The sequence below is a fragment of the Micropterus salmoides genome, unplaced genomic scaffold (assembly GCF_014851395.1).
Source record: "Micropterus salmoides isolate LMB-PRFRI ecotype aquatic unplaced genomic scaffold, ASM1485139v1 Ms_hic_scaffold_20, whole genome shotgun sequence".
Classification (NCBI taxonomy): Eukaryota; Metazoa; Chordata; class Actinopteri; order Centrarchiformes; family Centrarchidae; genus Micropterus; species Micropterus salmoides.
Window position 1 is genome coordinate 20,258,884 of NW_024041151.1, and position 27,171 is coordinate 20,286,054.

Below are 27,171 nucleotides of genomic sequence, written 5' to 3' on the forward strand. Positions count from 1 at the left end.
AGTACGAAACAAAAAAAAATCGGAATTTCAAAAGTAAAGGAGGTTAAGAGTTATACGTTTAGTTAAGAAAGTTTAAAAGAGAAGAGTTTTTTTTTTTTTTTTTTGAAGAGGGCGAACAAAAGACAGCAGGGCCTTTTTATTGATCCCGCTAGGTAGTGTGACGTCAATTTTGGGGATGGGCTCCCAAACGTCGCTAAGGTGTTAAATTTTTGGGATAAAGAAATATACGTTGTGCGTATTTCCCTTTAATCTCTCTCTACACAATATCGACATTTGGAAAAATACTTAGTTCTAAACATTCAGATAAAGACAGTTAAAACAAGGCTAAACACTATGAAAAAAGGTTATAATGGTTATATAAAACGTAACAAAGCTTGATTACCTGTCCTCAGTATACTTGCTGGTTACTGGTTTTAACTCATGAGACAATTTAGATGTAAGCGTGACAGTAAAATTTTGTTTATGCAATTACATGGTGATAGTTAGGCCTACTTAACGATTCTGTCAGTGTAAGCCAAGTTTTAAACACTTGCGTGTTATACCTTTCTTGTCCCCTTGGTGGCGCTCGGGTCACACAAGAAAAGAGTAGACATTCAACTTTAACTGAGAGGCTGGTGATGTACACGAGCGCTTCCATGGATAATTTCGTAGGAAATTGTATATGAAACATTTAACTAAAGCATTAGTTAATACTGAACAGACAGTGATTACTAGGGAGTAACAGGGATGAGTTAGAAACACAGAAAGAGGTTAGAAAACTAGTTCAAGATTACTTTCTTATGGGTCTGCTAGTCTTCAAACATCACTAGGATAAGGATAACAACAGGGTTATTACTTACTAAACTCAGAGGCAAACACCGCTGCTCACTTAGCAAGGTTATTATTTAAACAGAATAAACACAGTTATAATGGAACCTTGCTTGGTTCTAGAAACAGGGGTTTTTATGGTCTCTCTTCTCTGCATTCCTGGCTTATCGCACCGGTTATCAGAGAATGAAATGGTGGTTTATGGCTCAGCCGTTCGGTGGAGAGAAAAGAGTCAGGTTGAGGCTGGAGGTGACATGCGGGAGGGAGAAGGGGTCAGATCGCCCCCTTTCCTGTCCTGTGGACTGTCTTTAGTGACACCTTTACGGCTAGAAAGGTTCACTAAGGCTCTTTGAATACACAGTCCTTAAGCGATCTGATTGAGTCTCTTTCGGTCCTTACCAAACACCAGGCGATGTCTCTGGGTTTTACATGTGAAAAGGTCAACTCTCGGGGAGGGAAACTTCCCTCCCTCTTTTGACACCATCTGACCTTCTTTGAAGTGCGTCTGCTTGAGTTCACAACAACAGCAATCAGTTAACATGATCAGATGTACTTTTGTTCAAAGTATATTTATAACCATAATAAAAGTTTATTTATGAACCGCAAAATGTCGTGTCATCTTCATCATGAAAAAAAAAAACAAGAATATCGTCTGATTTATCGGAATATCGGCTTACATCCTCAAATATCCAAATTGGTATTGATCTTATAAATTTCATATCTGTTGGGCTGTACTCACTTTATAAATTACGTTCAAGCTGAAAACCTCACGGTTCATATTTAATCTGACAACATTTAGACTCTTCTTTCCTTGTTTCAGTCAGTTTGTGCATTGAGACACTCGCCAGCCTCATTCCGCCTGTGTGATTGACATAACCATTATCAGGTGCTGTAATAACATTCTGACAGAGCCCCTTTGTTCGCCCCAGTTCCATGGCTGTTTAATATGGGTCTGCTAGAATTTAATTCTTTGTTTCAGCGTCAGCATATAAGTACAGGTGCTTACAAGACATCTCGCACACCCACTGCTGTTACTTTGTGGGAGGGTTGGAGTTGGAGGAAAAACAAGGCGGGAAGAGAGGAGATGAATAAATTTATTGAGGCTCAATTATAAATTCTCTCAATAGGGTGTACCCTGCAGTGAGAGATGAGCGGTGCAGTACAGCAAACAGTCATATATCTCTCCAAAGGCCTGATAGAGATGTATTCTCTCTCTTTTTGTCTCCTCTTTTTTTTCAGTGATGGTTGTAGAATATTGCACACTGGCTCTCATCAGTCTTTCCTAAACTTAATTAATGCTCAATGACTTTGCACTAAGAAAAACACAGTTATATAGCCATATTTGTTTACATCAGAAGGCAACGTGCACAAAAAACATTATTTGTCCTACAAGAGGTTTACACTCTGCTTGCTCTGATTAGAGGTTTATGACCTATACTATTTTAAATATAATAATAAATCTAACTCTGCTGAAGTAATAGGATTTTTTTATTGGAAGCTGGAAGGATGTTGCTTTTGCACCCTCCACAATCTGCAATTGCACCCTTTTAGCATCAATTTTGACAGCTTCACCCTCCTACATGCCTCTTTAAATGATCACAAAGCAGCTGAAATACAAAATGATATTACGAAAAGACATTTTCACATCTCTGTCAAACAAAAACTGACAACTAGCAGACGCTGATGCAATAGCGATTATCAGTAATCCACTGGAGCTGACAAGTAAACCAGACGCACAAGACTTCTACAATAAAGGTATAAAAAGATTTGTACTTGTGGTCGACCTGTGGCAATCTGCCATTAATATTGCTTTTCGCTCATTATACCTGTTTAATTCACACCCCAGTCAATCCTCCCTTGTTGACCACTGGCATTCAGGCATCTGCCAGAGTAATCCACCCCTTTTCCTTAAGTCCAAGATACAACGTACTATACCACTGGTAAAGAGGCAGCGTCCGTCTAGCAGTGTGTAGCATATTAGTAGTGTCCACGACCTATCCCTAGCCCCGTTTACAGTCTGTTGTCGGCAGGAGGAAATACTGGGAGCTATGTCTTTGTCGCCACAAAAGCCTACAATAATGTCATACCTTAGCAAATGGATAACTATAGAGCGATGTGGGATTTTCAATGGCCAATGGTTAATATATAATGAACAGTATGGGGCACTGTATGTGTGATGCGACATCATTCAACTGCATTATTCTGTGCATTATAACATAATATATAGCCTGGAGTGGTTTTAGATTAAATTTCCTGTCATATGGGATTAGAGAAGGGTGTTAACATTTAGAAAAGAAGATGACTGACGAAATTTAGGCAAACGTTTACAGCATGATGCATAAGACTTATAGTACAGGGCTCAATAAAACATTTTTTCACCACCTTCCCAAAACTCACAAGTGGAAGCGCTAATATCCTTCCACAGTAGCCACATCAACAAGTCAGTTTTTATTTCAGTCTCATGAGCTCAGACATCGACCAATGCTAATTATCTCAAAATGTCACATTATCAGCCCGATTAATAACCATCATATGTCTGAATGAGTTGAATAAATACCAATGACTAAATTGAGTAGTAGTCACTGAGATGTCTCCTTCTCAAAGCCTCCTCCATGAAAGCTGAAATTGTTTGTTCGCATGCCAAAATGTCTGCTATAAAATTTCTCTCGGATCTGAACTCTGTATTGTTGAAATATTCCAGGCTAGTGCTGAACCTCACCTCACCAAAATCATCTTTGTGAATTTAGTTGATTATTCTTTCTGGTAAGAATGCCCTGAAAACATATTTTCTCAATCAGTTTCTTCTACTAGCAATGGGGTCCTACATGAATACTATATATTCTGCCACAATTACAACAGTTTTTGTTATTTCAAATGAGTTCTAATTTCTGTAATAAAAAAAGAAGAAAAGAGCCGCCCTTAGTGCTCTAAACTCTCTTAAAAACAAGAAAAGAAGTGACCAAAGTTGGCAGAAGTATGCAGTCTTTTTTTAATTTTTGCCATGATTGTGAAAGAGGCTTCTGCTGATTGAGTGATTAAAATGTTGTGTTCAGAAGTACAGGCCGTAGAGATTATTAAATGGTTATCTCTACGCATGTGCTTGAGGCAATAATTATATTTCCCACAATACTTACCATACTGTGTTCTGATGCAACAGCATGAGTTTTGCAGAGACACATGTTTTCAGCAAAAGTGTAGTAATCTTCCTTAGACCAGAAAGACAGCTACAAAATAGGGCCTGGAAAAATGGACAGACAGACAAATGTGCTACTTTTTAGGTCCCGTTAAGGTTCGGTGGAACAGTCTCTGTAATGTTCTCTCTCTGAGCTGACAGACGGCCAGAGAAAGATGATGGAAAAGCTTAATATGGCTGACTGAATGGCTTTGCTATGTGGCAAAGTGACTGTCAGTCAGCAGGCCTGACTTGATCAGATAACAAGAGAATCGGTGGCAGACAGCCAAACGTTAATCTGTATTGATGGAAAACAGCCACACACACTAAATGCGGTTTCGAGCGATGAGTACATGAATTGTTTAGGTAGCTGCAAACATTTCCCAGTAGATGTGCATGTTTATAAAATACCAGTATATCTTCAATCGGTGTAGATAAAAAGCTTTAAAATCCAACTGTACAGTTGTCTGCTGAACACCAAACTGCAGGCAGGCAGTTAACAACAAGCTGGTGAAGATAGTGGAGCCATTAGCAGCTAAAAAACAGAGCTAACAAGAGTAAATATTTGACTTCACTTCATCAGGTGGCTTGATACACTACTCAGAATGAATGATAATATTACTTCGTAACTGCTGGATGTGTAAATAAACTGTTTTGCTAACATGTTCATTGTAATTGCATAATTGTTTAGTTTTTAGTCATTGCAATACAAAAATGCAAACCACATAAAAGCTGGAAATCAGAGAATGTTTGACACTTTGCCTGATAAATGACTTATCAGTTATCAAAATTACTGTGATTTTGTTTTATTATTATTATCAGTCAACTTATCAGTCAATTGCAAAATCTTTTCAGCACTTTTCATATTCAGTGATACATATTTTAAATTGCTTACCATATGAACATACTGGGCAAAAGCTTGTCTTTCATAATATGCTGTGTCAAATTATTCTATAAATACAGTAGACAGCCTCAGCCTGGCCAGTACTGTGTCTTGTGTCACTGTCTGGGGTACAGATGGATTCTGCTCCACTTGGCTATTGTTCACACTATACTCAAATATGATTTGCCTCGGCAGCCAGCCTATTTTTAATCCTGAAGAGATAACAGTAGCCCCAGCGGTTGTATAACTTTAAACGTGTTTTTCCAGAAGCATTTGCTTTATACTTCACTGTCTTGTCTTATTTTTTTTGTCTCGCTCATCCTGTTGTTCTCTGTGCCCCTGCCTCATCCTTGTGCTTCGTTTACCTATCTTTCCCAAACCCGTCTCTGTCACTCCATCTCCTTTCCTCATCTCTCAAAACTGTGCATACCCCCCCCCCCCCTTTCACTGAGATGTCTGCTCCTCTCCTCCGCCCACGTGTTCCCTCCTACTTTGCTTTTTCTGTATAAACCTTAAATTGCATGAAAGTACCTATCACCAAAGGGCCTTCTCATTTAGAGCAGGAGTTATGTCAATCCACAGCAATTGGAAAATGCCAAACATCACCTTAGTTAGAAGTGACGTAAGAGTGGAATATTACTCTTCATATCCTTTCTTTCTTGTCTGTCTTTTACTTTTTGTCCTGTCTGTCTCTTTCCTTTTTGTGCGTGTGTGTTTCCATCTGTGTCTTCACTCTGTGTTAATTCTTTAGCCTTACAAAGATCATTTACATGCAGTCAGGAGAAAGCTGTCCGAGTGAAAAACTGACCGACCAACTGATTACCGCTCTCCCTCCTTTTTGCTGTCTCTTCAACAGATTTCTCCTTCTTCCCAAAACAAAAAAGGGACAATAACTAAAAAAAATAATCCCCTCTCTCCTGTTTTTATCCTCTCATGTCGCTGCCCTCAGCCAAGCAGAAACTTGAGGATCGTCTAGCAGCTGCAGCCAGGGAGAAGCTGGCCCAGGCATCTAAGGAGTCCAAGGAGAAACAGCTACAGGCGGAGAGGAAAAGGAAGGCAGCGCTCTTCCTACAGACCCTCCGCAGCCCCTTTGCTGGGGAGCCTGAGGCCAAGAGAGTTGATCTAGACTCTGCTGCACAGCTTGAGGTATGTGAATAGTTCTGTGTATTATGAAGTAGTGCTGTAATAACAAAAACAAGCCCACCTTGACATTTTCCACTTCACATTGTACATGACCTACCACTCTGTGCTGTTTAATTTCCAGACAGAGGTTTTTATTGTACAGCTCCGTTCACCACATTTTGTTCTAAGATCCTTGAATTTAACTAGTTGGAGTGGAAATTGGTGTGTTTTTTTTGTAATATAAGTAGTTAGATAATGTAAGGTAGAAAGATAAACGTTGATCAAGGCAGAAGGGGGAGGAATCAAACTTTTGGCAGCATCTCTACGGAAGAGGCAGAGGTGGAGAGTCAACCACTGTGGCTCCTAATAAAGAAAGATAAAAATCAGAAGACTGCTTTTCTACTATCTACAACCCCCCCCACCCCCCACCGCGCTCAGTTTTGGTTCCTGAGGGATGATGCATGCTATCTCTGTTTTAAAATTCTCTTTTATTAAGTTGCATACGAGTGCTGCAATAATGCAGATTGAAAAGCTTTGTGTTTGTCATTTTAAACATAGACACAAAAGGCAAGAACACTTTATAGTGTAAATAAGGCTCGTTGTTGGTCATTTGATGTGTAGATTGCCTGTCCATTTGATGGATGATGCATGTCACCTCCTCGTGTGAGCCCAACTGATGCGTGGAGAATTGGCCTGTTGCCTGTTGGGCCAGGTGGCAATGGGCAGGCTCATGTCACTATTGTGCCAGCTCTGTCACTCTTCTCCAGATGTTCTGTGACTTCTGCAGTGGCCATCAGAGCATACGTATCCTTAAGGAACTCCAAACATTCAGGTCATTGGCCTACTATTGAAGAAATAGATGTTGTAGTTGAATGTATGGCAGACATTGTGAACGTGCATTGGTTGGTGATCAATTCACAAAACGTAACTGAGGGGCTTTACAGAGAAAGATCTATAATCTAATCCACATTTAATTGGTAAACACTGGACAGTCCATGTTGGAAAGAGAATATCTTTAAGGACAGATGGGAGTGCAGTATGTGCTGGGGTGAAATGGATAATTACATTAAAGAATTTAAGCAATTACTTTGAGTACAATGTTATAATATGGCTGACATTGTGCTGTCTGATCCACTATAGAGCATGCATGTGACTTTTAGTGTCATAATTTGGTATGTAACTGTAGTTACAGATTTTTAAGTTGTATTCGAAGGTGTCGAGATTTTTGTTTTCTAACTACCAAACAGGTCAGGTTGAGATATGGGTAACTCTTTAAGATACTTATTTATGCTAAGGATAGTAAGGTAATGAGGATTCTGCTATCACAGGGCACAGGGGAGTACAGAGTCGATGTGGACGTCAGATAAATAGGACAGTGTAAGCCTGTGTAATGATTTGTTCATTAGAAGAAGCACTTTGAAGAACAAATATTACCTGGATTTTGAGCAAGTGGAGGGATCAGATTGGCTTTAGGGTGATTAAAACTTGTAGTTGCAGTGAATATTCTGGCAGCAGCATTTTGTGAGTTGATGCTTTATTTTGGAAAACCGAGAAACAGAATGGTGCAATGGTATAATACGTTGGGGCTTTAGATAGGATGGGTTTGGGGACCGATGTGAATGCTGATGCCAGGTCTTTGTAGAGTTGGCTGACTCAGATCTGTTGATGTAAGCTCTCCATGTTTCCCATCGTGCTCATCATGTTGTTTATGTGACGATACTGTTGTAGCTAGAGGAAGCTGTCATGGGTAAACAGAAGCTTTACAGGCCAAGTCATCTTTGCTTTTGTAAGTGAGTCTTTTAGTGTTGTGATTCTGAAACTTTGCTGTTTCTTGGTACATACTGTCTCATCAGGATATGATGAAGGGGAATTCCACTGATTTTACACATTAAAGTGTGTATAAAGGCGAAAGTCTGCCAGTTATCTTGAACACACCTGTTGACCACCAGTTATACAGCGTGGTAACTTCGACAGCTGTTTTCCAAAGTTAACATCTCTTTATTAGCTAGGCTCCTTACATGCTTGCTAATAACTGTTTTGAAGATGGGTCTCCGACATTGACAGCATTGTGTTGGACTTATTTGTGCAGCGGTGTTTATGTTTATGTTGTCCGTGTTTGCGAGAGAGAGCGCCCGAGTGAGACGACATGCGGAGCGAATATGGGCTGCGCAGCGATCAAGAACTATTTTAAAATGGGTCGCCAAATTTACTTGGGCAGCTGTTGATCTACCTGCCGGCCCGCCCAAGTAAAGCCTATGTATGGGAAACACTGTAATACATGTTAAAAAAGTTGTATAAAACTTTTTGTGGCTCCAGAGGGTGCTGATTGAACTTTGATACATTTCCTCAAGTGATGTTCCTTCCGCCGCCTCAGTTTGAGCTGAAAACTACTAGTTTTAACTTAAAACAAATCTGCTGTGTGTGGAGACCTCAATATCTTGCTCCTCTCTAGCTGCTCGAGGCTACATTACCTGCTACTAGAATTGCACTCCCAGATCGCTGACCATTAAGTTGTAAATATTTCTGTTAATTTTGGATAATAACGGATAATTTGGTATTTTTAAACCTAGGCCCTATTCTCACTTATTACTGGTCAAAATGACTAATAGGTTAAAAAAGCTTTGGAATCTGTGTAATAGACGGCTTCAGCTGGCAGCTGTGTATGTGACGCCCTTTGTTTTAACCAGAAAGGTTAAAGATTAGGAAATAGAGGAACTGCTAGCAAGACTTTTTAAGTATTGTGTGTTTCATGCATGCCTTGAGCGAGACTTCTGTTTCAGGTTAAAAACAAAGGGTGTCACAGAGAGTCACTCTTCCTTTTCATGATGTTGTCAGATACCTGGTATAACATTCTGAGTCTGTTAGGGTCAAAAATAAGCACTTTTTGCGGAAGTAATTTTGGTGGGCGGAAAGAATACGCTGCATCCACTTCAGCTGATTCGCAGCTGCCAGATGAAGCCATCTACTGCACAGATTCCAAACCTTTTTGGACCTACTACTAGTCATTTTAACACCAAAATATGTAAAAATACCGAAATTAACCTTTATGGGGATATGTGTTTTGTCAGTCAGACATGGTGACTTTAACATGAAGGTTTCTTATGGGTTCTTTCAGACATGACAGGACAGTTACAGAAAGAGCCCCACTGGTCGGGAGGGGAGCCGTGGCACTGCTGAGAACAGCAGTGATTTGGAGAGTAATGATATGAAGAAGTAAGAGTGTTCTCAGTTGTCTCCCAGGCTGCCAGCAGTGATGGATTTCAAAACTTCTTTTTCAGTTGAAACCATAATTAATGACCATTGTGAGCATGAGGGAGGCTCGCATGCTTCTCACAGTTATTCTCCTAATATGTTTCCTCATCAATTAATTAGATGGAGATTTCTGCTGCCTAGCTTAATTTATGATGTTCGACAGTGCACAAACATAGAATGACAAGAAGTAAAGTTAGTTGTTTATTCCTCTTTCATCACATGTTGTATGTAAGCTGGAAATATAGAGAGGGAGTGCTGGTCTTGGTTATGGTTGTGACTGTATAAGTCTTTTGTCTTTTGTTTGATGGAGAAGCACAGTTAATTTAACTGATTTTATTTTCTTTGAGCGTGTAAGATAATACTTTAGTGATCTATTTATTACTGTGCCCAAAATAGATGTGTTTAAGTTCTCCCTGTGTATTATGTTATCTTATGCTGCTGTAGATTTTATGTTAGTCCGACCTAGTAAAATGGATGTCCTGACTTTTTGCATAAAAGTGACTCAGGCACTTAGTCAGACATGAGACCAACATGTTACATTGTTATTACATTTATGTAAGAAAGTCAGAAAGTGGCTTTAGGCTACCACCTCCCAAAACAGCAACAGAGGTTATTATTAGTAGTAGTAGAAGAAGTAATAGTTGTTGTATTTTTTTATTATTATTAGTTATTTTCTTCAGTGTACAAGTGTTGATATTTTCAGCTTGATTGTATATGGATATTGGTTGTTTTAGAATAATGAAAGTCATCAAGACCGAAACGAAGCCTTCACTAAGCAATACAGGTCTGTTTGGCATTTTGAGAGAATGTCGCTCCTGTGTGTTCCTCCTCTCTTCTCCTTTCCTCAGTTTTCCATCTTCATATCTCTCCTCTCCCCTCCCCACCTATCTTACCCTAGGACTGTAACTTTGTATTGTTACTCCTCTTACTGTCCGAACCTCCGTATCTTGCCAGAGCAGGTGTGAGAGGGCACACATTTTCTTGGCCTGGTGTTGGGATAAGCTTCCCATACGTCAGTCCTAATTTTAAACCAAACCTTGCTTCCTATCATTTCATTATATCTCCCTTAGCCCAGACACCAGATAGTGTGCAAACAGAAAGGTGTAATAAATATTCTCCCTCACTCCACTTCCCTGCCTGTTTTTAGATACTTATTGATTGTCTTCTCTCGTGAGCACTTTCTCTCATTTCTTTCCTGCCTCTTCTTCATTGCCTAATTTGTCTCCTACTTTCATCTTCTTTCATCATCATCCTTTCCCTCTATTTCCATCCCTCCCTCTCTCTCTTTTCATGCTCCACCCATGTCTTGCAAGTTTTAGCAGATGGGTAAGACGCGGGGTGATTGAGTTGGTGACATTGAAGGCACAGCACACATTAATTTCCTTTCTGTCTTCCATGTTCATTACTTATCACTCAGGCAGTCATATCATTTATTTTAATGTTAGCATATAAAGTATGCCGTTTGATGTATTTGACGTCCTTCTAGTACCATGGATGCATACATATGTAACATGGGTGACCCCAGGAGCAATCCAAGACCTAACCCTGGAAGATCAAATCTGACCTTGGAATATTTAGTGTCATGTTTAATCCACTGATGGACTGAGGCTGTCTTTTCAGTGTGAATCCAGCTCCAGGCCAATCTAATATGAGCAGACAGACGCACAGTGGATATTAAAGGAACTTTGCAGCTGACAGTTGTAACTCAGTGTGTAGCAAAGGGGCTGCGTTGTGTTGTGTAACACACACCATTTAATCAGCTGAGTAAGGGTTTTCTTTTGAGGTAGGTGGTTATGATGCCATGCCCCTTTGACTGCACGTATGATTATTTATAGTACCTTCTTTAATAAAAAATAATTTCTCCACCACTTTCTGTTGCTGCTTGATGTTGAGAAGAAATCAAGCACAGATAATAATTATTTTGTATATGTCATTGTGTTAAATGTTTCTCAGCAGAGTACGTAAATATGTGACAATAAATATTCATTTCGCAAAAACAGGATTAGACGGAGCACCTGTATGAATAAAAATCACTCAATCAGATAAGAAAAAGGAAAACACTGTTATGTTCTCTGCAAGAGAGCTGAGGAAAATGGATTCCTCAGTGTCTCTGCAGAAGCTGGTTATCCTCTCACTCATATCCAGTAAACTGTTATTTATTTTCATATCCTTGAATAACCATGCGAGTTGTATTACTCTGTAACATTAACACAGGTGGACACAGGGGCATTGCATAAATCTCTTTAACGGCCAACCTCGTGCATCACCTGCATCTCCGCAAGTGGGACATGCCTCCATATTGATTGTCCTCAGGTGTACGGCATAACAAGCATTTAGGAATTAATTTATTGTCCTTGATGCCACAGAGGGAGGCTGATTGTTTAATATAATCAATACATTGTTGGTTTTCTTTTTATCTTTAAACCAATTAAAAAAAAAAGTCCAGTGTCCACATGTGTCTGTCAAAACAGTGCCTGATGTTTTTCTTATTCTGTATTCTTTTGTCTCCAGATGCAAGAGGCCCTCTCTATTCTGTCCGACTCTGCACCCCCCCAAGTGTCCTCCACACCACCTGCGTATCCTCAGGATCAAAGACCCCCTATGGAGAAACATGGAGCCCATCGCAGCAGGGAGGCCCCCTCCTCCTCATCCTATAGTACCACCGCCAGAGACAGGGACCGAGACAAAGACAGAGATAGAGATAGAGATAGAGACAGAGAGCGAGACAGAGACAGAGATAGAGATAGAGATAGAGACAAAGACAGGAACAAAGGGAGGGACAAAGACAAAAAGAAGAAAAAACACAAGAGGAGGTCAAGGTCGAGGTCAAAGACCAGACACTCCCTTCCCAGTGCCTACAGGAGAACACGCAGGTCCCGGTAAGACACCATGGACACAGCCATGTACTCAATAAAAGCTGTCAGTGGTAGGGCTGGGAGTCTCTAAGTATTCACCAATGCAATCTGATCTTGGTTCAAGGTGCTGTGATTTGATTACACAACGATTCATGATACATCTCCATTTGTGATGTGCATATTTTTTTCTCACTGTACTGACTATGCCAAGGCACCAGAACTAGACTAAGACATTAAAGGCTCAGGAAACCTTTGCAGGTGTTTTTTTTTCTTTCTTTCTTTTTAGGTGATTAGACGTCTTCTCAAGTGAACATTTCTATTTTATGAAATTTTTTTAAATGTACCTGGAGTCTTATGGCAGCCATAGATACCGTTTTGTTTTTTTTCCATTTTCGCTTCAGAGCATTTGATGTATTGATTGCTGTCGGGATGTAAAGAGAATTTCAACAAATATTACAAAATGCTTCTAAAATAAATGCCTGCCCTGGACTTAACTTTTCCATTTCAGCGAGAGAAACAAGCCTTTTGTCCTGACAGTGCTCAGTACAGCTGTCCAGTTCGGATCTTTATTGGGCTCTGGTCGCTACAGACCTTGGAAGGGGCACTTTTAATGTCTTCTTGTTATTGTGTTTTTAGGCTGCCTTGCTTCAGAAAGACATTAACGATCAGAACTGAACTCTATTCCCTGAACTGTATTCTTTGAGCAACACATGCAGTCCACGTTCTTAGTATTCTCCTGATTTGTACATAAGGCATTCATTTGAAATGTCACAGCTTTCCCTGGATAGACATTTAAATGAACTTGATGTAATTGGCATTGTGTTTCATCATCATCACATTTGTAAATCATTATGAACAGTTTTTAATATCTCCACAAACAATATAAACAATATTACTTACCTAGCTGGAGAAGCAGGCCTGTGATTGGTGCAGCTGTTGTCAAAGGTATGTGACATGTAATGTGACAGGCTGAGAACATAATGATGAATCACCCTCTGTTTTATATTCCACATCAGCTGAAACTTGAGTGCATAGTGCAGTGCGCACTACACACATGAACAAAAACAACAATAGAAAATAATGTACCCTCCCTGTCTGCATTCTTACTCTTTTCCTACTTCCTACTTGGTAAAAGGGTGACCTGAATTAAGAAACAAGTCCAGGGGTAAAAGAGAATAAAGAAAAAGCCAGGAGTAAAATAATGTATTAACACAAAGGGGTAACGATTGAGATGAAGAGCGCAAAGGTAGAGATTGGTCTGCTTTGTTTGTGTCGTTTTATCTGTCTGGCTAAGGTGAACAATATTGACCAGACAGCTTTGTTTTGCCACCCCAGCACAGGCTGACATTAACTCAGCTCGCCTGTCCTTTCTGGCTTTAGTTATTAGAAAAGGGGTATAATTTCCTTCTCTATCCGTGGCTATTTCATGTGTGTAAATGACATGCTTGCTCTGCATATCAGCCAGTGGGAGACGATGATTTTAGCCCTGCCCTTTATGGAAAGAAATCTAAGAAGTGAGGTAATGTCTTCCATAAATATTTAATACTGTTTTATTTTCAGACTAGTTTAGAAAAACAGTATTTACATAATGGGTATTAAAGTAATTCATGGAATTATGATATGTGTTTTTAACTGCCTTATTGTAAATTGTGTCACATTCGGGTCTTCAGATATTCTAATGGCATAACTGTTAACCTTGATCAAACCCACGTTGGCTATTCTTGGTTTTAAGTTCATTGAAAAACAATCACGATTGATTGCTTTATTTCCCTTCTCTTGCACATTCCTTGCCCGTTTTAAATGCATCAGCATTCATCACACTTTCTTTGTCCCACTGTCTGGTCAGATCCCGCTCACACTCCCCAGGGAGAAGGGACAGGAGGGGCCCCTCATCAGAGAGGAGACGTGAAGAGAGGGAGCGGGAGCGCCATCTTCCCAGCAGCAGCTCCAGCCAGCCCAGGGGGCATTCGAGATCCAGGTAAACCTTAAACAGCAGGTGTCATCAGTATGTGGTGAGAGGAAGAGTCACTGAAAATATAGATTATTACATTTCTCAAGGTACTAGAGGGGCACTAACATTGCCACAAGATGCTATTCAGCCTCAACTGTTTGTTATTTTTCCTTTGGTTATCACCGAAACAATGTCTTCTATACATTAAGCATTGTTTAGTCTTTTAGTGTAGCTTTAGCCAACATACCTTTAAGAAAGACACTTAATCCCCAAATGACCGCTGACGGGAACTGCAATGGACAGCTTCTACTGTCATGAATTTAAAGCGGGGCTTTGCTGAATACACAAGCACTGCCTTCAGAAAGTATTCCACACCCTTGATATATTGTGTATCCTGCGGTGTCACTGCCTGAATGTGAATTTTTTTTTAGTTCTTGCAGTTCCCTTCTCGCTTTTGTCTCCCAGGTCCCCTGAAAAAGGGAGGAGCACCTTGTCAGGACAGATGCAAACTCTGGGTTCCTCTGTCTCCCCATATTACTCACCCAGCAGAGTCTTATCCCCATCAGCTAGCCCCGCCTCCAGCCTGGCCCTCTCCAGGTAACCTTCTACAAGCCTGTCCATCAGCCAGCTAAGCATTTAGATTACTTTCCCAGGTATAACTGAAAGTTTCTTCACTAAAGAAAAAAAAAGGTTGTTGGGAGGACAACTGAGAAGATGTATACAATTTACACTCCTTTTGCTTTTAAATGCATCTTATTTAGACCAATAGATTGTTACCTCCAGGACTGTGAAGCTTCTGTCTCTCATGAAACAAATCTAATCTAATAGTTCAGTACTTCAGTAGTTGGCTATTATAGCAACTTGTCAAAACTGTGCTGATACACCCTGTCAAAGGCCAAACTGAAGATGATGTCCAGCTCTTTGAAAGCATTTGACAAATGCTAACTCTTGGCTTAAATCATGTTTTGTCATTGCATTCACTGTGCACTATTCCCCACTGTGGTCCAGGTTACTACTATATCAGAGTATAGGGTACATAGCAGGTACTTTATTGGATTTTGGAGAAACTGATGTTCCAGCAACTCAGCGAAACATGTTACTCGATAGCATTGCTATATATATATATATATATATATATATATATATATATATATATATATATATATATATATATATATATATATATATATATATAGAGCCAGTGAGATCATGCTTTACAGCTAATATCTTTCAGCTTCAAGGTCTGAATAAAATATTTCAATCAATCAATCAAAGCTGCATACATTAACTATTTCATGCTAGAGGGCAAAATGCAGGGGTACATGGACTGCAAAACGAACTCACAGCTAAATTGCTCCCCACCTTTCCATGCCTCTCTGATCCTAAACAAAACATTTGCCCACAGCACTACAGGAGCTAAAGTTGCCATTTGCAGCACCAAACCATTGAGGATAAAAGCAAAACTCTACTTTTTCTGTGCACCAGCAAAGAAATCACTGTCGTGTGTTCAAACATGACAAGTGAAACGGTAGTTTATTGAGTTTGTGTAGTTTTTGATGGTCAGTGAATGCTCATCATTAATGCAGCAAAGAACATAAGAAAGCCGCAAATTGGCAGTTGAAAGGCCACCTTGCAGGTGGTTGATGGAAAGAAGCACAGAAATGCTGCCCTTCACATTTAGTCATATCACTGCAAGAAAATGTCAATGTTAATTTATGCAGCTCTCAAATATTTTTGAAATATTTTTATTTCATATTGAGACATTTAACTTTTCAAGAGCTGCAGTGTCAGATGGTAAATTGGAAATGCATATCAGTAAAATCAATTTGTAGGTGACTGAATGTCACTAATATGTCATGGCGTCAGCTAGCTTAGAGCTCAAACTGGAGCCTAAGACAGGTTCTGGAAAGATGACATCCAGAGTGCAGGGTTATAGAAATGACAATACACATTATGACATAGAGCGTGTCTTCATCGGCATAAGAGGCAGCTGTGGTGGCAGCTAATAGCTGGCCCTTGTTGGATAGACAGGTTCTGGGCGATGCTTATGTCTAGCCAATGCAATATTGTAACGGTATATAAAAATATATGGCATGAAAATATAATAGAAACAAACATTTTAGGAAACATCATAGAACAATCATAAAACCATAGACTGTATAAAAGAAATGGACGTAATCACAGTGACATAATGCATTGCTTTTGTGGGCTTGGTTTGTGTGGTTTTGAAGCCTTGAGTTTGGGCACACCTTGCTATTGCGTATTTTCCTCTACATGGGACCATAATTGCTAAATCAACGTCATGCTGTATTGAAGAAGAATTGAAACTTGCGATTGAGATCATAAACTCATTATTAAAGTGTATACTTACTATCTTAATAAATCAAGTGAGAAGTAGGATCATTTTGCCATATCACTTCTGACTTCTTTTTCCAACCTATAAAATCGCCCCCTGCTGGCCATTAGAAAGAATGCAGGTTTAATGTCAATGTTAATTTATGCAGCTCACTTCAGCCTTGGCTTCACTTTTCAGGCCTGGAGGTTCCCGCTTGCATATAACACACAATAGATTGATTTCTCAGAACATTCACAGAAAACAATTCAGTTTAATTGTGTTCATTGTAAAAATCCCATTAGCTTTCTCTGCATAACAGTTTGATTACAATGTCCCCTCCCCTAGGGGATGAGTAAGTCTTTTCAAAACCCCAGTATTTCAGAGTAGAGGCTCATCTGTGATTTGCATTCACATGATGACATGCAGTCCCATACTCAAAATCATTAGTGTGAATAGCTGTCTAATGTTCTGCAATCCTCAGTTTTAGAGCTTGTTTAGTTCGGCCGACATACACCAGACGGCAAGGACATTACAGTTCCACTGCAGTTTATAAATGGCTAGATTTGGTGTAGGCACATAAATTCCTTTGCATCAGTAGAGTTATAGCAATGACCACATTGATAAAAGCCGGCAGGAGATGATGATAACCAAGTGGACAACAGAGCTTCTGAAAGATATGAATGGACCCATTTTTAACCCATTAAGACCTATGGCGCCCTCTAGAAAAGCATTCTATAACCTGAGGCACTTTCAGGAGGTTGTTGTTGTTGTTGTTTTAAGTTGCTTAAAAACCGGAGGATTCTTAGGCAACTTCTGAGGCGTCCCTGTTCCTGTCCCAGTTGCTAGTGAGTTACAAACTGAACGGTGAGCCTCCTGTTTTTCTAACTAAATGTTCAATCTCATCATAATTACATTTAATCAGTCATCGCCGTGTATCTGCTGCAGGTTTATCAAGTGTAACACAATCAATATTTTCCCATTTTAGTTTAAAACGGAAAAACCAAAAAATAACTTTTTTTGTTGTTGTTTTTTCAGATTTGGTTTTGAAACAAAATAATCAAAGAACGAACCATAAACAGATTGTTAATTGTGGTTTTAAACTTTTCTTTCTGGTCAGAACAAACACTTGATGCCAAACATTGGATCACTTCACAAATCTGAGCAAAAACATTCAAAACAGTTACGATAAAATCTTTTTTCAACTACAATGCACAAGTAAAATTAAGTTAAATCTCAGTCACTTTTTCCTCAACATAATAAATATCTTAATAGTAAAAGTAATTGCTAATTCATAATGCCCATAGTGACAAACATTTTTCATTTATTTCACCAACAATTGTTGGTGAAACAACCACTACTTCTTCCTCCTCCAACACGTCTCTCACCCACAGACACTTGGGTAGCGGGTTAGCAGTCACATCAGAATCTAGGTATGAATCTTCTAATTCATTGTTGTTTTTGTCTTCAAAGTAACTGATGTAATCGGGAAAAATGACGCTCAGCTCATTGGCCATTAGCCATGAAATTTAAAAAGTTAATACGTTCAGTGTTGTAATCCATAGTGAGGCGCAAATAACCAGTTGTGGCATTCAAGCATTATAAATATTTTTTAAAGATCATGCAATTATTGAGTGCTGCTTCTCTAGATTATCAGAATACATCAGTATGTATTTCTTAAATAAGCTATTTTAGAGAGGAATGGATCTGCAGGATTGAAAATCAGTTTTTTCATCCCATAAACCCCATCACAAGGCAAGCGTATGAGGAGGCAGTAGAACTTCCGATGGCTGTTTGAAATTAGCCTTAAGTTCATGGAGAGAATTACCTCATCCAAGGTCAGCAGAAAACCAACAGATAAAAAAAGGCCTGGAGGATCTCTGGAGTGGCATCTCAACATCTCTGGCCTCCGGAGAACTTGAAATCTCTCTGTGCATGGTACCCAGCAGGCTGCTGTCTGGATGCAAATCCCCACTTTGGTCCATGCCAGACGCATACAGTATATAGGGCCATCATCATCAGTATAACTGTGACCATGTCGTGACCGCAAAATAGAAACACCTCTAGGCCAATTGAAATGCAATAGATAACATTTTGTCTTTGAACCTTGTGCCTTTTGTTGGTGTCAACAAATGTTGTGTTTGCGAATCTTTGACATGGAACCCAGAGTAACTTTTAAATAGCTGTGATGTCCCCCAAAACATTTTTGAATGATGACACACAAAGTAAATATTTTTTGCTTGTATAAGAGACAGTGCAGGGACAGTTTGCTTATAACTAAGGTATTTCATAAACCACAATTTAAAGGGGAAAAAAAAGTTTTTAAAAGCATTGTTTTCACCCAACAAAATCCAACATCACCAGTATATCAGCCAGGTGATGCCCTTTGTTAAGATGAGAATGCTTTTATTTCTCTACTTCTTTTGCTTTTGGTTTGTTGTGTGCAGTAATTGGTCCGTCCTTTCAGAGAGCGCAATTATTAGAGGTAGCCACATAAACAGAACCATTCCGGGAGGAGTTTGTCTTGTTTTCCAAGGTTTTTGTTAGCAAAAAGTTCTGCGTAGGTGGCTCACCAATAAACTGTGTTGTAGATGGAGCTGGTTTCTGTCAGTTTGGGTTTTATTTCCACATGGGAGGGAACTAGAGCAGCATACCATAATAATCCCAAGGTATGCACGTAAAGGGGTGTAATGCCCAACTCACAGACATACCGATTGTCCTACTTTTTCCGTGGACTGAAGCCTGAAAACTCTGTAACGTCAGCAGCAGTCTGTTCTGCAGTTTCTTGTCACCTGTTGTGTTCAATCAACTCAATGCGAATGCCTTTTTCTATTTTAAAAATCCCTTGATAAATTATGAAGTGTTAGATGGCAGAGAGTTTAAAGGTTTGGACAGAGGCATGAAGTTGAATTTGAGTACTGCGATTTTGTCACTTCTGCGGTTTGTCTGCATGATTATATACTTGGCTGTGTTGGATATTGCTCATGTGGTGGTTTTGGCTCTGGGTGTATATATTCATTTTTGCAGGTCACATGCCATTTCTTTCTTACCTCTCTTTCTTTTCCAGCTCCTCTCCACTCCCTTCTACGGCTCCCGATGCCTGTCCAACTTTGAGCGTTTCAGAAGATATCATGAATATTGTATAGCCTCTCCTGTTAACATGATTGGTTTTCTCCTTCTCCCTCTTTTCTTTGTCTCTCCCTCTCTATTTCTTTTCTGCAGGGGAGGTTCTCAGGAGAAAGACAAGGCAGTGTCCTCATCCATAGTATCCGCTGTTCAGTCCAAAATAACTCAGGTATTGTTCTTTGCTTTTATCCCCAATATGTCCTTGACTCAACTTCACAGCCTACCGAATACAAATGCTGTTGTGTTGCTGCGTGCAAAGAAGAAGCACGCAAAGTGCAGTCCATTTTCACAAACAAAAATATAGCCTAGTTTTTGACTAGGACCGTCTTGGGAAATGTTACTTGAATTGACCTTTTATTCTATCTACATATTTTGCTTTATCTATTGTATATTTGTACATCACATATGGTTCAATCAGCTGATGGTATTTTCTTAGGCTGTAGTTTCTGGTGATGTATAACATCATTGACAGGCGTTCCAGGTATTTGTCTACCTATACAGAGTAGCATATGATGTCAGTGCATTCAATAGCCATACGCAACCAATTTAACATACTAACAAGAGTTTGCATGCTACAACTGTAGCAACTCATCTTGGTTGAAATTGCACTTCCTGCCCCTGCACATCTTCTGGGAGTGTAGCCAAGAAGTTAGGAAGAGAGGGGCCAAATATTGGTCGATGCCAGTTGAGCGGCAGGCGAATGCAGAGGTCCTGGCAATCTTGCCCCTGACTCTCTTTGAATGTCGGTTTTCACCTCCGTGCTGAGGAAGGAGGCAGAGCTAATGTGCTGTCCTGAACTTGTTTGTCTTCCACCACTTGTAAATTCAGACTAAAGGAGTTGCAACATGTGCTGAGTTAACTTCAGTAAGTTGTTCCTCTCAAAATTAAAATGTATTATTAGTCAACCTCTCCTCTTTTGGGTTTGGGTTCAACACTGAGTTAGCAAACGTTTCTGTATTTTCTAAAGTGTTTTTTTCTCCATCCTCGGCTGCAGGTTTTTTGTTTTTTTTCACTCTCACCTTAAAGCAGCTATAATGGATTTTCACCTGAATCCACTGCTCTCCTCGGCTTTACGGAGCTTTATAGTGAGTTTCAGCTTATTGTTTAGCTCTCCTGTCTCGTAACTACACTCTGGTTCACGCTCAGCACCAAACGGTAGACTGATCAGTGGGCGACTAGCTGGTAAACACAGTGGCAGACCAAAAACAAAGACAAGAGAGTGAATGTTGATATAGCGCTCCCCAAAAGCGGCAACTTCCAGATCTGAAAAAATCCCAGTATAAAAGGTGATGATATGTCAGTGTTGTGTTCACAACATCTAAGGTGGCCAAAAAAAAGATTGCAGATTTCACATGCAAGTGGTGATATGTTTTTTGAGGAGGTGATGACGCTGTAGATAAAACACATGCCGTTTGTGTGGGAGACCGGGGTTCGATTCCTGCGACATGTCCACCAATGTGTCCCTGAGCAAAACACTTAACCCCTAGTTGGGCCAGAGGCTTGCAACCTCTGACAAACATAGCAATTGTAAGTCGCTTTGGAGAAGTGTTTTTGACTGCATGATTACCACTGTTGTCTAGGTCAAAAGCCAGTCTCCTGTCCAGTGTTAAAGACAGCATAGGTACTTTGTTTTAAAAATTACAGCAGTCACTAGCTGGGCAGTCACTAGCTGGGCAGTCACTAGCTGTCACTTTCTCACAGTTATCTATATCAACTATTAGAATGACAATGCTTTGTATATTGTAGTTGTCAAGTCAGAATCCTGCAGGGTCATGCCACTATTTCTCTCACATTTAAAAGTAATTAAATGTAACACTGACAGAAAATAATTTCTGACACAGTCAGACTTTTGTTAAGGTTGGCACAGACCTGTAAGTTGGCACACATCTGTGTTTGTTGTTTAAGTATAGAACATTGTGTTCCTCATTTGGGTGCTAGAGCTCACGATAAAGGGAATAGTGCTGTGTCTAAATAAGTGGTTCACACATTACTCACAGTGTAACATCACACACACCTCACCAATAAATTGTGACCCCCGGTACACGTTCTCCCTGCTCCACCCGGTTTAAAATGATAATGTCCAATTTGTGGCTGCTATCGTGCTGCTTTTGGAAATGTACCATAAAATACATAAAAGCATACCAGTTTTGGAAGAAAAATATGTTGTATGATTGGTGAAAAGCTATGAGCTGGATAGACAATTGAAAGGTAAGAAGAATCTACAGATCACTTTTTTAAATCTGTTATTTTTCTTTATGTCATAGGACTGCTCTCGGCTGTTGTTAAATGAGCAAAAAGGCTCCAAAGCGCCAGCAATGTGAGCTGCAAGCCAATGCTCACTTCAATCATTTGTCATTTAGAGAAAAAGTCACACACTGTTCTCTCATTTTACTGTTGTTGGTTTTCTGTCTTTTTGTCTAGCTCGCCGTTCTCCAGCTGCACTTGAGTGCAATAGTGTGATAAAGTGTTCATTTACTTAATTTTGACTGCTGTGGAAACACGGAGAAACATCCCGGAGGACAAATTTCGAAATCATTTACCTTTATCTGTCAAAATCCATAAATCAATTCCAAGATCAAAGACATTTCTGGAGCTGTCTCATGCCTCTTTGCATTTTCAGAATCACCATCTTTGATTAATAATCCTGAAAGTGTCAGTTATTTCATTTCTATTTGTCACTGTGTTGCATGAAATGATGCAATATTTTGAGGTATCTATTCTTGCGTAACCAGTTTACAACTATATGTATAAAACTTGCAGAGCAGGCCCCAGTGTGTAGGTTATTGACAGTAAATGTGAACTGTAGCCTCAGTTATATCTTGTAAGTAAATGATTTAACACTCAATGTATAAAAGCTGTGATGTGGGAACAGTTACGCCTACAAGAAAACCAAACCGGTGTTGCACTGAATGTAGAGAGGCTGCAGTGTAGGCCAGAATCTAAGAAGCATTGGGACACGAGCTAATGGAGGTCAATAGAGTGTGAATGGAGAGGCAACACACAGAATCTGGAACGCATTCTCTCTTCTGGACCTGGGCCACTGTGTGTGGGGGAGAGAGTGACGGAGTGTGTCTCAGTATGAGCGTCCAGTGTTTACTCACCCGGTGCACCACAGATGCAAAACCCCACATTTCCTGTAAACATCTTATTTCTTCCTGTTTCTCAACATTTCTTCTCTCAACATACCACAAGATAGAACATGAAAACTGTTTGCTGCAGTTGCAACATGCACAGATTCACAACAACTAACTACTTATACCCCATCTGTGATGTTTTACAAGCACATCTTGAATAATTCAGCACATCCTCATCTGCCTAATGGTCTCTTCTTACCCGAGGGTGCCTAGTTGCTCTTCGCCTCATCCCGTCTTTCATTTTGTTTCTGTTTGTCTTTGTTCCACTGTCTTATGTCCCCTCGTCTTCTCTGCTATACATTTGTTGTGGTTTACTCTGATAGATGCTTTGTGCACTTTTTAACAGTATTGATATGTGGAGGAATTGTATTTAGCATCTGCAACAGCATGTTGTTTTTGTTGTTTTTTGAAAGTTAAGATGATGAAAAGGCTAGGTCCAGTCTGACTCTTTATCTGTGACCTGATGTCAGATCGAGAAAAAGGTTGAGGAGAACTTATCCCAGGCAAGTGTGTGAGTGTGTGTGAGATGCTGCATAGCTCCCTCAATAGCTTCTTAGCAGCATATTATCCTATCGTTTAACCTAGCAGTGTGTGTCTGTTTGACTTTAGGACCAACTCTGTGAAAGTTCTGTGTGTGATGCAACTATACAGGATTGCAAAACTCTTGTAATTTAAGCCTGGAATTAAGCTACTTAAACCCTCAGTAAGAGTTTGAAGCAGGGTAGTGATTGCACAAATTACTCATGAGGTTAATTGTGTTTCCTTCTCAGGCCATCACTGGTACCATCTCTCAATGATAATATCGGGGTGAAAGTGACAGTGTGTGTCAAGATTGAAGTGTGTGTTTCACTTCAATCTTGCATGTTTGTGAGTAAGAAGTGTAATTCATAACAGGCCGAGAACAGGGAAGATTGTGTATTCACAATATTAATTTGTCATTTAAGTTATAATGGTAGGTGGCTCACCAATATACTGTTATCAAGATTTTAGTCCTGGTTGATTTGGGTATCACCCATGGTTTCTGGTGGTAACAGCAGGTGCAGGTTAAGCCTACAGCAAACAATCCATGAGCAGCTACTTTGTCAGACATACCAGAAGAACAAGTGGAGCTGGAAATCTGATTACTGAACCCCAGCATGTATATACAGTAACCAGGTTGCAACAGTTCATGTAAACTCACTCACAGGAAGATAAAATAACAAACAGTAGTGCTGCATTATATCATTCCCTGTGAATCCCTCATATAGGTAGGCAGTCTGTACCCCAGGAATGTAGGAATTGTGGGCTCCGGCAATAACAATGAAGACTACTATATAGAGAGGTAATTACAGAATGTGGTTACATTGAATGACTTTTCCTGAAGAAAAAAAAAAAATCCAGCCATAAATGGTAATCCAACAAAGGGTTTAAAAAAAATGTAATGGCTAAATCACTTTTAATATCTCATGATAATAGCATAAAACCAGCATATCAGCAAGTGACACCATTGCAGACTTAAAAATACAAAGGTTGTTAAGGACTAAAGACTGCAGAGAAGAATCAGGCCTGCCTGTCGCCTGTTACTACAGGCCCTTTACATCCGGCACTGAGTCAGTTTGTTCACTTCCAAGACAGGGTCAGTAATTTGAGTGTCCCGTTGAATTAACAACATAATAAGAGAACATTCCAATTACAGGACCTCCACGGGTAAAATGTCCCTCCCCTCCCCTTAAATATGCCACTGCTGACTTAACTGTGTTGAAATAACAGATTAGTGTCAAGTATGTTGTTTCTCAGTCAGTGGTGGGTTTGGATTATTAAACTGTTTTCAAATGTATTCTTGTATTTATGTTTGTATAATAATAAGGAATAATATGGTAAACATTGTATCTATTGTTTGTTGTAATCCTTTGTTGTAAGTGGGCTGCATCCTATTTCCGTATTATATAAACATAGTTGGCTATCCCATTTGTGACTGTTGTAATATGTCTTGTGATCTTTAAATATAATGCAACCTCTGCTGTACTTCCATTAGCCAAGACCCTCGCAGCCGGCAAGAATTCAGCTATAGTTTGAGCAACTTTCCCCTCAGTTGATAATCATTTAGAGCATTGTTCGTTTGTCACATTTCGCAAAGTGTGTGTGTGTGTGGTCTGATACACCAGGGTTTAGAGAGAAACAGCCGTTTGAGTGATGTGATATGACAGCTCCTTCCCTCTGTGATTACAGCTGTTAATTTGTCTCATCTGTCAGGAGAGCTCAAGGGTGGATATTTGTCCATGCGTGTATGAATCACTCTTTGGATGCAAATTAACACTTCCTTTTCAGCAATACAAGCATTTGCCCCCAGTCAGCAAAATTTCCATTTTTACCTGAAGAGGGAAAGAATAAATTTTTTTATTTTGGCAGCTCTGTACTTACTACTGTCTACTTTAGATGTCTCTGTTTAGCCCTACGCTCATTTTTAGCAACTGCAGCTCTCTACAAAGTATTGTTTTTTTTTCCTTATCATTGACCTATTTAAATAATACATTTACTGATGATCAGCTGTTAAAACCGTGGATTAAAAGCCTGTAGATATTAAGGGGTTGGAGAGAAGGCATCTAATTATCAGTGCTTAGACAGTATTATTCTGTACTTGATATACATCACATGTTCAAAGATGCATTAAGGAATTCCTAATGGTAAGCACACTACAAAACAAGCCGTGAGATACAATAGCATATCAGCCCTTCCACTGGGAATCAAGTTCCCAGTGGAAGCAGCATTATTAGCAGCTCTTTCTCCCTACAGGGAGTAATTTTAATTAATTATAACAAGAATGCTTCCTAGCTGTAAAACACTGGGAATAAGAGAATAGTAAAGTGTCACTATTCTGTTCCCAGTTAATCCTATTTGTTGATTACTTACAAAATTACAAAATAAGGTTGTTTGCTCACTGCGTTTCCTGTAATACTTTCAGTGCTCCATGTTGGTCCCCAGCTCTATAAATTAATTGGATTTTCTTACAGCAGTTCCTTATTGGGAATTGGAGTGGGCTTAATAGATGGGTTTAAGTAAAGCTGAAACAGACACTGAAGAAATGTATTGGCAATAACATCATCGTCATCATCAGTTGGTGTAGGCTTTAGAGCCATTTGCTAGCTTCAGCAACTCACACAATTTGATGTAAATATCCTTCACTCCCTCATCATTTATAGTTGCTGTTGCACCCAACTCAGTGGTGGTGTTATTCCCACAGGTGTATAGCAACTCTACAGTCCCGCCATTTGCTACACCAACGTTCATGTCATCCATTATCCTGCATTCAAGTGTCTTACGTCAGGTTTAAAGTTAATTCTCAGTTTAACATATTAAACTAATCTCTCTGTTTTTTCTCTTGCTGTTTTCTCTGTTTTCAGGATCTGATGGCCAAAGTGCGTGCCATGCTTGCCACCTCCAAGACCTTCCAACCTCCCAATTCCTAAAGGGGGGGAGGGGCATGGCTTTCTGCTTGCCACGTCAACCGCAGCCAATTAGCGAGCAGCATTCTCTGGTTTCCTGGAGATTTATTGGGCCCGGAACTGTTTCACTTCCCCATTTTTATCCCTGATTTATTATTTCATCACCATTTGAACACCGGCAGATTCGGTTTGGCTACATTATGTCTTCTGCAGCATTGCAAGAGTGACATAAAGTCACTCACTGAGCTGAAATGTGAAATTGTCTGAGAAAACAACTGCTGGGAGATCATGTCAGCGGTTGACATGTTTTCGTTCAGGGAGAATCACATGTGGAAATAATCCACATTATGTTGCATCCTGTTTTTAAAACACTCTACTTTTCACCCACATGGTGACAGTCATTCTTTGCAGCATTACCTAACGCTGCTGGAGGTCTCTCCTTCTATGAAGGGTTCTGTTGTCCTGCTAAATTCAATTCTCTCCTCCATCACCGCAATTCTCTGCTGTTGTTTTTCTCTTTCTGCCAGCTGTCTTCTCTCTCCACCACCTCACCTGTCTACTTGAGAAGCCATTTTAATTCTTCTCTGTCCTTCAGCTCTAGTGCGTGGCCTTCTATTTCTGTTCCTGGTTTGTACTATAATCAATATAATGCAGAAAAATATCTCAATAAAGTTTGAATTATGGTTTACGTGTGGCCGTTACTCATTTCCATCTTTGTGTGTAAAAACACAAGATGTAAAATAGACAAAACAGTTTTCTTTCAGTTTTATCACAATCCAAATCTCAGCAGCAGACTTAACCCCACTCCTGTCCTCCTCTTTACTGTCCTTCATTTTGGGTACACTGATAAGAACGAAAGAAATTATTAACTGTTCCCGAACCTTCACCTCCATTGACAGTACTTAGTGTCACCGCAGCATTTCTGATAAAGCCGGCAAACATAACTTGATCAGCTGATATCCTTCGGGTGTGTGCTGCTAAGATGGCACTTGTGCCCCAGTGAATTGTTGGTAGACTCCTGTCTGATGACCTCAGGCAGAGAGTACAAGCTCATAAGGGATTAAATGTAGGGATTAAAAAAAGATGACCCTTTCAAGGCCACACATGGGGCTTAC

The 27,171-nt window shown here is 39.8% G+C and overlaps 1 protein-coding gene across 5 annotated transcripts in view; it reads left to right on the forward strand.

Moving 5' to 3' along the window:
* Positions 1-26,744, forward strand: part of LOC119914220 (splicing factor SWAP) — a 57,267-nt gene extending 30,523 nt beyond the window's left edge. For 4 of the 5 annotated variants that reach the window (XM_038733351.1, XM_038733352.1, XM_038733355.1 and 1 more), the window contains 6 exons: positions 5,812-6,008; positions 11,748-12,115; positions 13,938-14,069; positions 14,508-14,639; positions 19,597-19,669; positions 26,015-26,744. In XM_038733351.1, the coding sequence (XP_038589279.1) occupies positions 5,812-6,008; positions 11,748-12,115; positions 13,938-14,069; positions 14,508-14,639; positions 19,597-19,669; positions 26,015-26,080 (968 nt within the window). In that variant the 3' untranslated portion in view covers positions 26,081-26,744. The remainder of the gene's footprint in view (positions 1-5,811; positions 6,009-11,747; positions 12,116-13,937; positions 14,070-14,507; positions 14,640-19,596; positions 19,670-26,014) is intronic. The other variant, XM_038733354.1, reaches the window with a different exon arrangement.
* Positions 26,745-27,171: the final 427 nt, after the last annotated feature.